The following is a 14,526-nucleotide window of genomic DNA, read 5'->3' on the forward strand; positions in this document are numbered from 1 at the left end:
TTTGTACAGAAAAGACCGCAACAGCCACGGTTTTGATCCACAGCAGTCTCAGCAGCACTCCCATCAACGTAGAAAGCTGCCTTTGTGAAACGGTCTGGTGTAGGATGATGTTCTGTAGCAATGGATCGTTCTACTCTACCCCAAATTGCAGGTCACCGCAGCATTTCTTTCAAATGAATGACATCATGCTCTCGTTAAACACGACATATATTATTCTTGGTGGCGGCTTTAACTTTCCCCATATTAAGTGGGAAAACTTTCAACCGCAATACAATGCCTCGTCTCTTATTTCCACAGCATCCTGCGAGCTGATAAACGCCGACTCTCTGTCCCAGTTCGTTGAACGCTCAAGAAGGTTAGAATCAGCTAATGAAAGCATAACTGATCTGTTTCTCTGTAACGATCAAGATCTTGTGCGCAGCGTCACCGTAATTCCCGGTACAAGCGGCCACGGAATCATTACTGCAAAATTTACGTATACTGCTATGCGCCGAAAAAGCCCACCGCCACGGAAGGTGTTCTTTTACAATAAAGCAGATTCATCATCATCTTCATCATCAGCCTGGTTACGCCCACTGCAGGGCAAAGACCTCTCCCATACTTCTCCAACTACACCGGTCATGTACTAATTGTGGCCATGTTGTCCCTGCAAACTTAATCTCATCCACCACCTAACTTTCTGCCGCCCCCTGCTACGCTTCCCTTCCCTTGGAATCCAGTGCGTAACCCTTAATGACCATCGGTTATCTTCCCTCCTCATTACATGTCCTGCCCATGCCCATTTCTTTTTCTTGATTTCAACTAAGATATTAACTCGCGTTTGTTCCCTCACCCAATCTGCTCTTTTCTTATCCCTTAACGTTAAACCTATCATTTTTCTTTCCATAGCTCGTTGCGTCGTCCTCAATTTAAGTAGAACCCTTTTCGTAAGCCTCCAGGTTTCTGCCCCGTACGTGACTACTGGTAAGACACAGCTGTTATAAACTTTTCTCTTGAGGGATAATGGCAACCTGCTGTTCATGATCTGAGAATGCCTGGCAAACGCACCCCAGCCCATTCTTATTCTTCTGATTATTTCAGTCTCATGATCCGGATCCGCAGTCACTACCTGTCCTAAGTAGATGTATTCCCTTACCACTTCCAATGCCTCACTACCTATTGTAAACTGCTGTTCTCTTCCAAGACTGTTAAACATTAGTTTTCTGCAGATTAAATTTGAGACCCACCCTTCGGCTTTGCCTCTCCAGGTCAGTGAGCATGCATTGCAGTTGGTCCCCTGAGTTACTAAGCAAGGCAATATCATCAGCGAATCGCAAGTTACTAAGGTATTCTCCATTAACTCTTATCCCCAATTCTTCCCAATCCAGGTCTCTGAATACCTCCTGTAAACACGCTGTGAATAGCATTGGAGAGATCGTATCTCCCTGCTTGACGCCTTTCTTTATTGGGATATTGTTGTTTTATTAATGGAGGACTACGGTGGCTGTGGAGCCGCTATAGATATCTTGCAGTATGTTTACATACGGCTCGTCTACACCCTGATGTCATAATGCCTCCATGACTGCTGTGATTTCCACAGAATCAAACGCTTTCTCGTAATCAATGAAAGCTATATATAAGGGTTGGCTATATTCCACACATTTCTCTACCACCTGATTGATATTGTGAATATGGTCTATTGTTGAGTAGCCTTTACGGAATCCTGCCTGGTCCTTTGGTTGACGGAAGTCTAAGGTGTTCCTGATTCTATTTGCAATTACCTTAGTAAATAGTTTGTAGGCAACTGACAGTAAGCTGATCGGTCTATAATTTTTCAAGTCTTTGGCGTCCCCTTTCTCATGGATTAGGATTATGTTAGCGTTTTTCCAAGATTCCGGTACGCTCGAAGTCATGAGGCATTGCGTATACAGGGTGGCCAGTTTTTCTAGAACAATCTGCCAACCATCCTTCAACAAATCTGCTGTTACCTGATCCTCCCCAGCTGCCTTCCCCCTTTGCATAGCTCCCAAGGCTTTCTTTACTTCTTCCGGGGTTAATTGTGGGATTTAAAAGCAGATTAGTCATCCCTATCTCTGGAACTTGACGACTTTCTACCTGTATTTCGTCGACACACCTCAAACATCGACGTTAATTCTGCCTGGCGTTTGTTTAAAGCTAAGCTATTGTCATCAGTTCAAATTCACGTCCCATCCCGCACCGTATCTTCCCGACGGCAAACTGATAGGCTATGGATGAACCGCAACCTTCAATCAATTATTAACAGAGGGCACCGATTATATTGTCACGTGGTAGTGACGGTGAAGAAGGCAGCAAAGTGATTAAGGAAACTAGCGTTTTATTACGCGAACTTGTGCCCTCAAAAGCAGGCTACACTCAAAGAACGATTGCGGCGAATACACTCGGCGATCGTCGAAAATCTGATCAGCGGGTCAAGCGCGTCGGCTTTTATACATCAGTCGTCGAATGTTCCAGAGTAATCTCTGGGACCTGCGTGCCTTCCACAAAGGTCTACATTATTCCCGTCGCGCACACATGCAATCAGATTACACAAGGTTTTGTCACCGACAGCGGATGGAACCATCGATAACATTCCAGAAACTTGCGATACATGCAGACGCGTCCTGCGCTGTGCGATAACATTTGTTGGGCGGTAAAACGTGTCGCCCGATAACGAGAAGTACACGTGTCAATTTCGCAAATATTGCGCATGCCCAGATTCCGACACGTATCTTAAGATGAAAGACTTAAGCAAGACTATAACAAAGAAATGAGGAAAGCTGAGGCTACATACCTGCGCGCATTAGGTGACAAAATAAAATCTAATCCGAAAGATCTCTGGAAGTACGTCAAAAGTAAAAGGAGCAATAAAGTAGCTGTGCCTGATACTATAGATGACGTAAATTATGGTGATGACGTAACCAGCAAGACTGAGCGCTTTAATCACTACTTCCAGTCAATATTTTCCGGCACTGCTGCTATTGTGAAAGACTTAATTACCAATTCCTACCGACTTCGAACAAACGGAAAACATAGAAATAACAGAACAGGGAGTTGCTTCACTGCTCAAGAACGTTAAAGTTAGTTCCGTATTTGGTACTGATCACATTCCAAACTATGTCTTAAAGAACTGTGCTGCATCCGTCGCCCCATTTCTAGTAATTCTTCTTCAAGCATCCATCGAACAGGGGTCCCTGCCTAAAGATTAGAAAAGTGGTAACGTAGTACCTGTATTTAAAGCATGGCGACAAGACAATGACAAAAAATTTCAGACCTATTTCACTAATTAGCGTCTCATGTAAGCTACTAGAGCACATAATTTATACCAACTTAATGAGTCACTTACAGGGCAACGGATTCTTTTGCCCCATGCAACATGGATTTCGCCGGGGCTTCTCGTGTGACACTCAGCTAATCGAATTCACCCATGATATCGCATCATCAATAAATAACGGACACCAGGTTGACTGCGTATTTCTGGATTTTCTGAAAGCTTTTGACTCTGTTGCACATTACCTTCTACTGACAAAATTGTCTGCCATGAAAATTCCAGCATCACTGATGAAATGGCTCGAGGCGTATCTGACTGGTTGAAAGCAGCGTGTTGTCCTATGCTGGACAAAGGCAAAACCCGAACCATGCTCTAAGAAACATGCAGCGCAGTAGACGGCTTGCAAAACTAATGTCTTATATGAGATACCCCTAAGTTGCCAACAGGTTTATATCGGTCAAACCGGACGGTGTACCGCCGTTAAGAGGGTACCGCTTGTCAAAAATTACTTTCTAAACACTGAACCATTCATCGAGGTAAGTAGTTACAAGTACTTAGGCGTTGTCTTTAAAAATAATCTTTCTTGGAATGACCATATAGAGAGCGTGGCGTCTAAGGCTAGACGTATGTTAAATTTTCTAAAACGTAATTTCTGGAGAGCCCCCAATAAGGTAAAGGAAACGCTTTATTTAACAAACTATCCTCCGATGTTAGAGTACGGCAGCTCTGCCTGGGACCCAGAGACAAACACAGCCATTTATCAGCTGGAACAAATACAAAAACGCGCCGCCCGGTTCGTTACCGTCAACTATGATTTCACTCAGAGCTCATCACAATACGTGTTAACTTGGGATGGCCACTTCTCAAGAACCAACGAAAATATTTGCGACTTAAACTTTTCTTCAATATTTACACAGGCAAGACTGGTTTGTGCAGGGACACATACATGAAGAATCCAAGTTACATATCACTCCGAACAGATCATCCGCTAAAAGTACAAGAGTACAAATGCCCTATCAATCTATATAAGCATTTCTTCTTTCCAAAAACTTTACATGATTGGAATAAACTGCCGCCTGAAATTGTCACAGCAACGCCATCTGTGTTTGACAATTTGTTGTCGAACCATTTATACGTTTAGTTCAAAAATGTGTTTTGCTTCGGAAAGAATAGGAGATTAACCTTTCCTGTCCGCGGCTTTCTGCCTTAAGCGCTGTTTTTTGTAATTACATTATTATTATCATTATTATTATTATTATTATTATTATTATTATTATTATTATTATTATTATTATTGCGTTGCACTATGTACTAAATTGTATGTATATTGTATTTCATAATAACCTTAGGTGTAATGTTCTATTAAGTACTGCATTTTTGAACATTAATATTGTGTTGCATCACGTATTAGATTCAGCATTTGTAAATTCCTTCCCCCTACTCTAATGCACAACGTAGGGCGCTGTAGGTATGTAAGTAAATAAATAAATAAGTAAATAAATAAATAAATAAATAAATAAATAAAGGCAATAGCACGAAGCTTAAGGCGAGAGAATGAGGTATAGCAAGTCGCCTATTTATGGCACTCATGATAATATTTACGTCTGCTGAATTTTATCGGCGCAGGCAATGGAGTCAACGTTCCTGCGAAGTTCAAGGTGAACATATAAACACGAAATCAACAGACTCCACAACTGTCCACCTTGTAGAAGAGCCTCACTACACAGAAAGCAGCTGTAAGCCACCAAGCGCAGCCTGATCTGAATTAACATAAATTATGCGCATAAACATCTGTGTAGAAATTGCTACGCATCCTAATTAAGGGCCAAGATTCAGCGTAAGTCCACTATTGGGCTGGCTCACGGAGAGTCCGGAAATGCAGGGACTCCGAGACGACATCGGGTCTTTCTTGCTCTCGTCCTCTGTATTCTTAGCGCCAGTTAGTATGTTTCGATTCCGGGTTGGACTTTACACCTTGAAACCGTATCTGCAGCTGCGCGTGATGGTATGGCGTCGTTATGTTGGGATGTAATATATCTACGCGCTGCTCATTGTCAATCGCCGTTGAAGGTATTAAGAATAGAGCACTTACTGCTCCCCTTCAATTACTCGCATGTTGGCATTATGTCCTTCTGCTTATGATGGGAAATGCAGAGATTTTATATCATTGTGCGCGCTCTACATAGTTGCATACAGCCATAAGAAGCTGAGGGAGGCCCACTGTTTTCGCCAGTACGAGTAGATTGGGAAAGCGCCAAGAGAGCGCATAGTTTCTTGGCATAGAAGCGATAACATCTGAAAAAGCAATGCTGCAGGCTACCTTGCAGAATCACAACCCAATTTTCAGCGAAGCTGTTTCTTTCAAGCAGTGGTTATAGCCTATCAGTGGACTTCAAATTAATCACATAGCTTAATATGCTGCGCCTATATAACTTATGACTTGTATGGTTCAAGCCATTCGCCGTATATAATGCTCTCCAACCTTTAAGGAATTTTTCACAACGGACGTTTTACGTACCGAAAACAATGGCCCTAGGGTCAAACTCCCTCTCGCCACCCCCATTTTCGCTAAATTTGACCTCGGTTGGTTTTACATTTTTCCTGGCAGCGGAATAAATTCTGCTTTTTTCGAGAAACACAAATACAACGCTTGGCATCGCTTCCAAAACGATTTTACAGCAATGGCCACATTAGGCGACACATTTTGAAACACTTTTAACTTAGCTGCTCAACATTTCCAAGAAACGTAAAGAAGCTCTATGAGAAGATTTATAGGAGACTTCGAAAACTTTTTTTCCATGGACACTGGAGAAATTTACTACGCACCTTGCACAGGCATAAAGAAATACGATAAATGCACGAGGGTTCTGTAATTACTTGCCAAATTTCTAGTCAGGAACGCTAAACTATTGCTACACAATGCACTTAATATGGTCCTCATTCCCACAAATTATAAACTTGGTTAACGTATTTTAAGGCATCGGCAAACATACCTCAAAAGAATTCTGCGACACTTTTGAACAATGGATTAGACTTTTTTTTAACTACTGTAGTTAATCCACGCGTATTTTACGTCACACAGATAAATGCCGTAGCGTTTCTGCAGTTCTCGCTCAGCTTTATTTTGGTGGCATTTGTGCTATTGCCAAATGAACGAGGCAATCGCGCGTCGCTCGTAGGGAACACTCATGGCGCTCAAGAGCGCGCGCTTTCGTAATTTCATTTGATTTATTTGGGCAACACAAATGCAAGGTTTGGCCGCAAGGTAAGGCAACAGGAGGGCGTAATCCTCCTGACTAAGGCCTTTACCTCGCTGGAGCAGCAGAAGCCTACTGATAAAACAAAGTACAACTCATAAGACACAAGACTTCAAAACCATTTACCGCAAAATTTTAAACACATTTAAAGGTATCAACCGTTTGCCAAATAGCAAGTAACTAAATAAGTACAGCACAGCAAAAAATAAGAACATTCTGCTATTAACAAAAGTTATATGTTCAGAATATAACATTAATAACTTTACTATTGACATTAAACAAAGAAACTCTATTAAAATTCGTTAAACACACTGTGACCAGAAAAGATTATGTTTTGTATTGCATGTTTAAATTTGTGAATTGTTCTACAATTTATAGCTTCGTCAATAATGTTAGGGTATGTATTACATAAACACATGGTTTCATATTCAACGTTTGCGTGCCATATTTTGTCCTTGGTTTCTTTATTACTACTGGTGTGTGACGTACGTTGTATCCTTTGTCTCTACTCAGGTAACGAGTTGAAAATAGTTCACTGTTGCTGAAGATCTCTTTAAACAGTCGTATGCAGATCTGTGTTTTGTAAGAGTCTCTAATATTAGGAATGCTGTAGCGCATCATTAGTATAGAAGATCCTATGCATTGTTTTGAGAAGTTCAGCAACCGAACAGCTCGCCGTTGCAGCACTGCCAATTTTTCTATATCTGTTTTATTACCGTTTCCCCACACTAAGAGGTAGTAGCTAAGATACTAGTACACAAACGAAAAGTACAATTGTATGAGAAGCCTGATAGGCACGAAGCATCAGATCTGTTGTAGCAAGCCAACAGATCATGCAACCTTAGTGCGTACCTTATTCATGTGCTCTGTCCAGCTTAGGTTGCAAGGTCATTTAATTAGGTCATTGCAATTAATTGCAATGACCACCAATAATCTACCTGCTTTGAAATTTACCTCCACATGTCCTATCATCCAGTCCTTGCATACACCAAATATAAACAGGATGCCTCGTTTATTTCACAGAGTAAACTGGAAGAAGGTCATATAATTAACACATGGAAAAACTAAAAGAAATAGGGTTAAAGAATTATTTGTAATCCTCCTAAATAAACAAGAAGCTCAAAAATGTCTCGACACATTCAGCTTCAGATGGCGCCCATTCTACTGAATCTAAAGGTTCTGTAGTACTCACTTATCTCGGTACATTGCGAAACCTAGGTAAAAACGTTGACATGACACTGTCAAACACTTGTTCAGGAATACGTTTTCAACGGGTGTATTTGACCCACACCTATTTAACATCGCACACATAGCAGACATCCTCACTTGGCTAAGTTTGATTTCTGTGGTTTTCATAGTTTCGCCAAGGCAGCGTGCTCAGTTTCGCGCCACATATAAAATACACTCACACAGTTGCAGACGTAATTTATTTCGAAGGCCCCAATTGCTCTAGACACTTTGAAGCTGGAGTTCGTTTTTCTCATTATGCCAAATATGAGCAAGGCGTCTAGTACACTTCACCAAGGTCACCGGAGGTCACCTGAGGAACCTTTGTATCGTAACATTCCCCTTGCATTCTCCAACTTTGACCTTGGTGGCGTGTGTAGTTAGGCCAAGGCAGCAGACTAAATTTAGCGCCACACATAAAATATGTTCGTGATGCCTCCTAGCACTTGCAAGCGTAATTTAGTACAAAGGCTGCATTTACCCTACAAACTTCTAACTTTCTCTACACACTGTTCTTAACAACACGCTTATCTTCGCTAAATGTAAAAAGAGGTCTTGCCTTGTTCAGCAGGAACAGCGGAAAACCAGCTTGGAACATATTATCAAACATGAAAACGGGGAAAAACGAGAGTTCACAACTTATTTGCTGCGGTTCTACTTTAACCAGGAACGTGAAATTTTCGCCACACATTACAATTAGAATGTGACCTTCGCTGAATTTAGAATGGCGTCTTGAAGAGTTGCTGTAGGACTGTGAGCAGCATTCGGGAAAAAAAAGTAGTATGACACACTGGAAGGCATTAATAAGTAACTTTCTACAACGGCTGTGACTCACCTACGCACATTAAACAAATATCTTTCGTGACTCAAAACATGCTTCCTCCTTCAACACAATATTAACACCGCGCCTCTCATAGTTCACTGAGGAGACTGGGGAAAAGAAAATACATGCCACGTACCAGGCATAAAATTTAAGAGAACTGCATAATAAGCCTACATACCTGAAACTTTTAGTACGCATCACCCGTATAATTGGCCTTCCTTTGTAAAATACAAAATATCTGCTACCTTTAGTCGTGTCACCAAAGTGGCACAACTTTTAAAGTGCTTCATGTACCACATTGAAACGGGCCGAAAACAACGGTTGAGCAAGTTTAATCTAACCGCTAATTGTTACACAGGCTTTGCTTACATATTTCCTCTAACAGTATTCCATTTTCTTGGAATATAAAGTTTGTAAGTTAAGTTCTTTTCAGAAAGCTGTGCAGACACACATATAAAATTTTTTGAGCACTTCTAGTTGCAAAAATGTATTCGCCGTACTACGTTGTTGGTCAATAACGCGTAGAGCTTACGTCGGTTGGCAGAACAGCCGCACCAGAATGGCACTAGCACGTAGCTGGATCCCTGGGTTCAAACGAATTTTTTAACTACCGATCTACCTTCGTGTGATAATTGCGCATGCTTTTTGTCCCTCTCGGGTTATTTACGCGTGGGTATACCCTTTTCATGAAACGTCTTTCAACTTTAATTATTTCGTTACATTTACCTTGTTTACCATGCTGCTTGCAGGAAACCCGCTTCGGTGTGACTGCCACCTAAAATTCCTGGTGGAGTACGAGGAGAGCTGGACGTACTCGGAGTGCGCCCTGCCTGAAAACCTCAGGGGTCGCTACTTTGGAACTCTCAGCGCAGAGGAAATGACGTGCGACTAGAGTAGCGAGTTTTTATGGACAGGCCTACACCCACGAGATTGGCGGTGTGGCAATTTCGTCCCTCACTTTATGGAAAAATTGTTTTTTTTTTAAGTAAATGCCTATCAAGTGGTAACTCGGACAAGTTGCTGTGACATAGTTGGGGTTTTATAACAGCGAAACAAGACGGAACATCTGACCAACACAGACACAGATGCGCGCCTCTCTCTGTCATGCCGCAAACGCTATGTTGACCAAACAGGCCTTAGCCGATGTTTAATCAGCGGCTAAGGGAACAAGTCTATAACTGATGCATCTTCAGCTCTTCAGAAGAAACAAAAGAAATCTGAGGGTTAAAAAGAACAGGACAGGCAGGAAGGTATGGTGCCCTGAAGCATGCCTATAGTGTTCCTTCGACGCCATCTGGTCACCTCGGCTAAGTTGCCATGACTGCGAATGCGTGCTTGAGTTTCAACGATGTGAAGTTCTGAAACGCTGTCGGGACCAGCTGACACAAGGCCGTGTAAATGTCCAGGTTAGGCAATACGTGCGTGTTCGATTGCTCTATCAAACGAAGAAATTAATTTTTTTCCCTTGTCTACGTCATTGCCCCTTCTCACATTTGAGCTTATTAAGGCAAAAGCCTTAGGTGGCTCATGGGTCGAAAAATTCGATGTCCAGCGTTGTCGAAAAATTAGCCATGCGGCGTTATGGCGCGAAAATTCAATTGCACCAAAATTGATGGGCGTCGAAGCCAAGACATTTGGTGGGATTGAGGGCCACGATCTTTGGTGTTAATTAGGGTGAAGGTTATTAAGGCACAGTTAAATAGGATAGAGTTAAGGCACTCGAACCCTCGACTTTTGGTGAGACCAAAATTCAGTGACACCAAAATTAATGGTGCCACCAATGACGGTCCTACCCACGTCCATTCTGGAGCCACGACTTTTGATGTGAATGAAGCGAAATTAATCAAGGTGCAGCCTGTAGCGGCAAGAGTATCTCGCCTACAAGGCAGGACAAAACGGGCGTGGGCACAGAAGCGCGCTCAACCTGAGCTCCCGTGATCCCGCTGCTGCACCACGGCTGGTCGGCTACCTCCTCACGCCGCCTCCCACAAATTGGTGACGCGGACGCTGCAAGTCGCGCCGCTATAAGTTATATTAAGATAGTTAAAGGGACACTAAAGTGAAAAATGATTTCTTATGCATCAGTAAATTACCGTTCTACAACACTAAAAACACCACTCTTACAACGATAAGACGTTAGGTAAGCCAGAAAAAGCGCAAGAGCGAAATACAGGTGGCGACGCCTACTTAAGTTCCTGCACCTAGGGGCCGTGACGTGTTGGATTTTGATGGCGTCTTCTAGGGCCTACTAACTATATATAGCGGTACAGATTGACTACATTGTGTTCTAAAGGAACCAAATATTAAACATGGCAAGTTTCAGGAACCTTTATTCAGCCAACGCGGCCCAAATGCGAAAACATACTTTGGAATCCCTGACGTCACGCTGACGTACCGGCGCTGGGGTTTCGGTGCGCAATTCAATAACTGATACTTGGACCTTCATTTTCTCATCTAATAATCAAACTATGTTCTTGAAATGACTGCCTGCAGGGTTCTCAAACAATGCTTCATTAGTCTTAACTTATTTATTGTTTTGCTTTAGTGTCCCTTTAAGGCACTTCAAGACCTTTGGTGGGAGTCGAAGCCACGATCTTTGGTGTTAATTAGGGCGAAGCTAACGACGACACTCCAAAATGACTTCTTCTTGGGCAAGTTGGTGCTTAGATTTCGTCGGTATACTTGTTGTTGTCAGATCAAAATACACTATAATGATGGGCGACTTCAATACCAGGGTAGGCAAGAAGCAGGCTGGAGACAAGTCAGTGGGGGAATATGGCATAGGCTCTAGGAAAAGCAGGGGAAATTTATTAGTAGAGTTTGCAGAACAGAATAATATGCGGATAATGAATGCCTTCTTCCGCAAGCGGGATAGCCTAAAGTGGACGTGGAGGAGCCCGAATGGCGAGACTAGAAATGAAATAGACTTTATACTCTGCGCTAACCCTGGCATCATACAAAATGTGGACGTGCGCGGGAAAGTGCGCTGCAGTGACCATAGAATGGTAAGAACTCGAATTAGACTAGACTTGAGGAGGGAACGGAAGCAGCTGGTATATAAGAAGCCGATCACTGAGTTAGCGCTAACAGGGAAAATATAGGAATTCCGGATCAAGCTACAGAACAGGTATTCGGCTTTAACACAGGAAGGGGACCTTTGTGTTGAAGATATTGTCACGTGGTGGTGACGTTGAAGAACACAGTAGCAATAGTGTGAAAAACAAAACTAACTTTTATTGTGCGAACCTGTGCCCACAAAAACAGGCTACACTTATAGCACAACGATAGCGGCGAACACGATCGGCGATCGTCGAACATCTCATGAGCGGGTCAAGCACGTCGGCTTTTTACATAAGTCGTCGAATGTTCCAGAGTGATCGCTGGGACCCGCGAGCCTTCCACAAAGTTCTACATTATTCGCGTCGTGCACACGTGCAATCAGATTACACAAGGTTCGGTCACAGACAGCGGATGGAACCATCGATAACATTCCAGAAACTTCCGATACATGAAGGCGCGTGCTGCGCTGTGCGATAACATTTGTTAGGCGGTGAAACGTGGTCACCCGATAAAGACAAGTACACGTGTCAATACCCCATCTTAAAAAGCATCGACCGGATGCTGCAAACAAACGAAAGTAATAAAGAACCACTCGTAGCAAATAAAACAACAAAATAAAGAAAGCTCGTCAGCTTCCATAAAAGGCTTTAAAACGCACCACGTGGAACACTCCAGACCGTGCGCGGCGCCGCTGTGAATGCGAAATGCCGTCTTGCACGACCTCACAGTCCAGTGCGCCAATACGTCGGATGAACTTGTAGGGTCCAAAATAGCGTCGCAATAGTTTCTCACTCAGTCCACGTCGGCGTATCGGGGTCCATACTCAAACACGGTCACCGGGCTGGTACTCGACTAAGCGTCGTCGGAGGTTGTAGTGTCGGCTGTCGGTACGCTGCTGGTTCTTGATCCGTAGGCGGGCGAGCTGTCCGGCTTCTTCGGCGCGCTGGAGATAGGTAGCGACGTCAAGATTATCCTCGTCATTGACGTGCGGCAGCATGGCGTCGAGCGTCGTCATCAGGTTCCTGCCGTAAACGAACTTGAACGGCGTGATCTGTGTTGTTTCTTTCACCGCCGTGTTGTAAGCGAAGGTTACATACGGCAGGACCGCGTCCCACGTCTTGTGCTCGACGTCGACGTACGTTGCTAGCATGTCGACGAGGGTCTTGTTCAGGCTGTCTGTGAGACCATTCGTTTGCGGATAGTAGGCAGGTGTCCTCCTGTGGCTTATCTGGCTGTATTGCAGAATGGCTTGGGTGAGCTCTGCTGTAAAAGCCGTTCCTCTGTAGGTGATGAGGACTTCTGGGGCACCATGTCGCAGCAGGATGTTCTCGACGAAAAATTTCGCCACTTCGGCTGCGCTGCCTTTTGGTAGAGATTTAGTTTCAGCGAAGCGAGTGAGATAGTCCATCGCCACGACGATCCACTTATTCCCGGATGTTGACGTCGGAAATGGCCCCAACAAATTCATCCCAATCTGCTGGAATGGTAGGCGACGAGGTACGATCGGCTGTAGTAATCCTGCTGGCCTTGTCGGTGGTGTCTTGCGTCGCTGACAGTCTCGGCATGTCTTGACGTAACGGGCGATGTCGGTGGTCAGACGCGGCCAGTAATACCTTGACTGAATCCCCGACAGCGTCCGCGAGAATCCGAGCTGCCCAGCGGTTGGATCGTCGTGTTGGGCGTGTAGTACTTCTGGACGCAGTGCTGACGGTACAACAAGAAGGTAGCCGGCGCGGGCTGGTGAGAAGTTCTTCACGAGCAGGTTGTTTTGTAGCGTGAACGAAGACGGCCCGCGCTTAAATGCCCTACTGACAACGTCGGTGTTCCCTTCCAAATTCTCGACGAGGCCTTTTAGGTCCGGATCTGCTCGTTGCTGTTTAGTGAAGTCTCCCACGCCTATACCAAGAAAGGCGTCGTCGTCCTCGTCGTCCTACGGTGGCGAGTCAATGGGGGCGCGTGATAGGCAACCGGCATCAGTGTTTTCATCCAGGGTTATAGGTTACAGTGCGGCGTTTCCCACTTGAGCTCGACCTCACATTTGGTTAGATCGGTTAGCGGCTCCGCGACGCGTGAAAAGTCCTTGACAAAGCGCCTATAATAGGCACACATGCCAAGGAATCTGCGGACTGCCTTCTTGTCGATTGGCTGCGACAACTTTGCGATGGCAGCTGTCTTCTGCGGGTCGGGGCGTACTCCAGATTTGCTGATGACGTGGCCTGGAAATAGAAGCTGATCGTAAGTGAAGCGGCACTTTTCTGGCTTCAGAGTGAGCCCTGATGACTTGATGGCCTCTAATACTGTCGCAAGCCGCCTAAGGTGATCGTCGAAATTTTCGGCGAAGACAACGACGTCATCCGATAAACAAGACACGTCTACCACTTCAGTCCTGCTAGCACCATGTCCATGGCGCACTGAAACGTTGCAGGCGCCGAGCACAGTCCGAATGGCATGACCTTGAACTCGTACAGGCCATCTGGCGTGATGAAGGCGGCCTTTTCGCGATCTCTCTCGTCGACTTCTATTTGCCAGTAGCCCGACTTGAGGTCCATCAACGAGAAGTATTTAGAGTTGCAGAGCCGATCCAATGCGTCGTCTATCCGTGGAAGGGGGTGCACGCCCTTCTTCGCGATCTTGTTCAGTTGACGATAATCGACGCAGAAGCGTAGGGTTCCGTCCTTTTTCTTCACCAGGGCTACAGGATATGCCCACGGGCTTTTCAACGGCTGGATCATGTCGTCGCGCAGCATTTCGTCGACTTGTTGCCTAATAGTTTCACGTTCTCGCGTCGAAACTCGTTAAGGGCTCTGGCAGGGTAGTCGAGCGAACTCTTCGGTTATTATGCGATGCTTGCTTTGTTACTGGTGTTTGTCGAATCCTCGATGACGTCGAAA

At 44.4% G+C, this 14,526-nt stretch overlaps 1 protein-coding gene across 2 annotated transcripts in view; it reads left to right on the forward strand.

Annotated features, from left to right (window-relative positions):
• LOC126529899 (uncharacterized) overlaps positions 1-9,585 on the forward strand; it is a 70,509-nt gene extending 60,924 nt beyond the window's left edge. For both annotated transcript variants that reach the window (XM_055070092.2, XM_050177353.3), the window contains one exon: positions 9,325-9,585. In XM_055070092.2, the coding sequence (XP_054926067.1) occupies positions 9,325-9,467 (143 nt within the window). In that variant the 3' untranslated portion in view covers positions 9,468-9,585. The remainder of the gene's footprint in view (positions 1-9,324) is intronic.
• Positions 9,586-14,526: the final 4,941 nt, after the last annotated feature.

Source organism: Dermacentor andersoni, chromosome 5, assembly GCF_023375885.2.
Source record: "Dermacentor andersoni chromosome 5, qqDerAnde1_hic_scaffold, whole genome shotgun sequence".
Classification (NCBI taxonomy): domain Eukaryota; kingdom Metazoa; phylum Arthropoda; class Arachnida; order Ixodida; family Ixodidae; genus Dermacentor; species Dermacentor andersoni.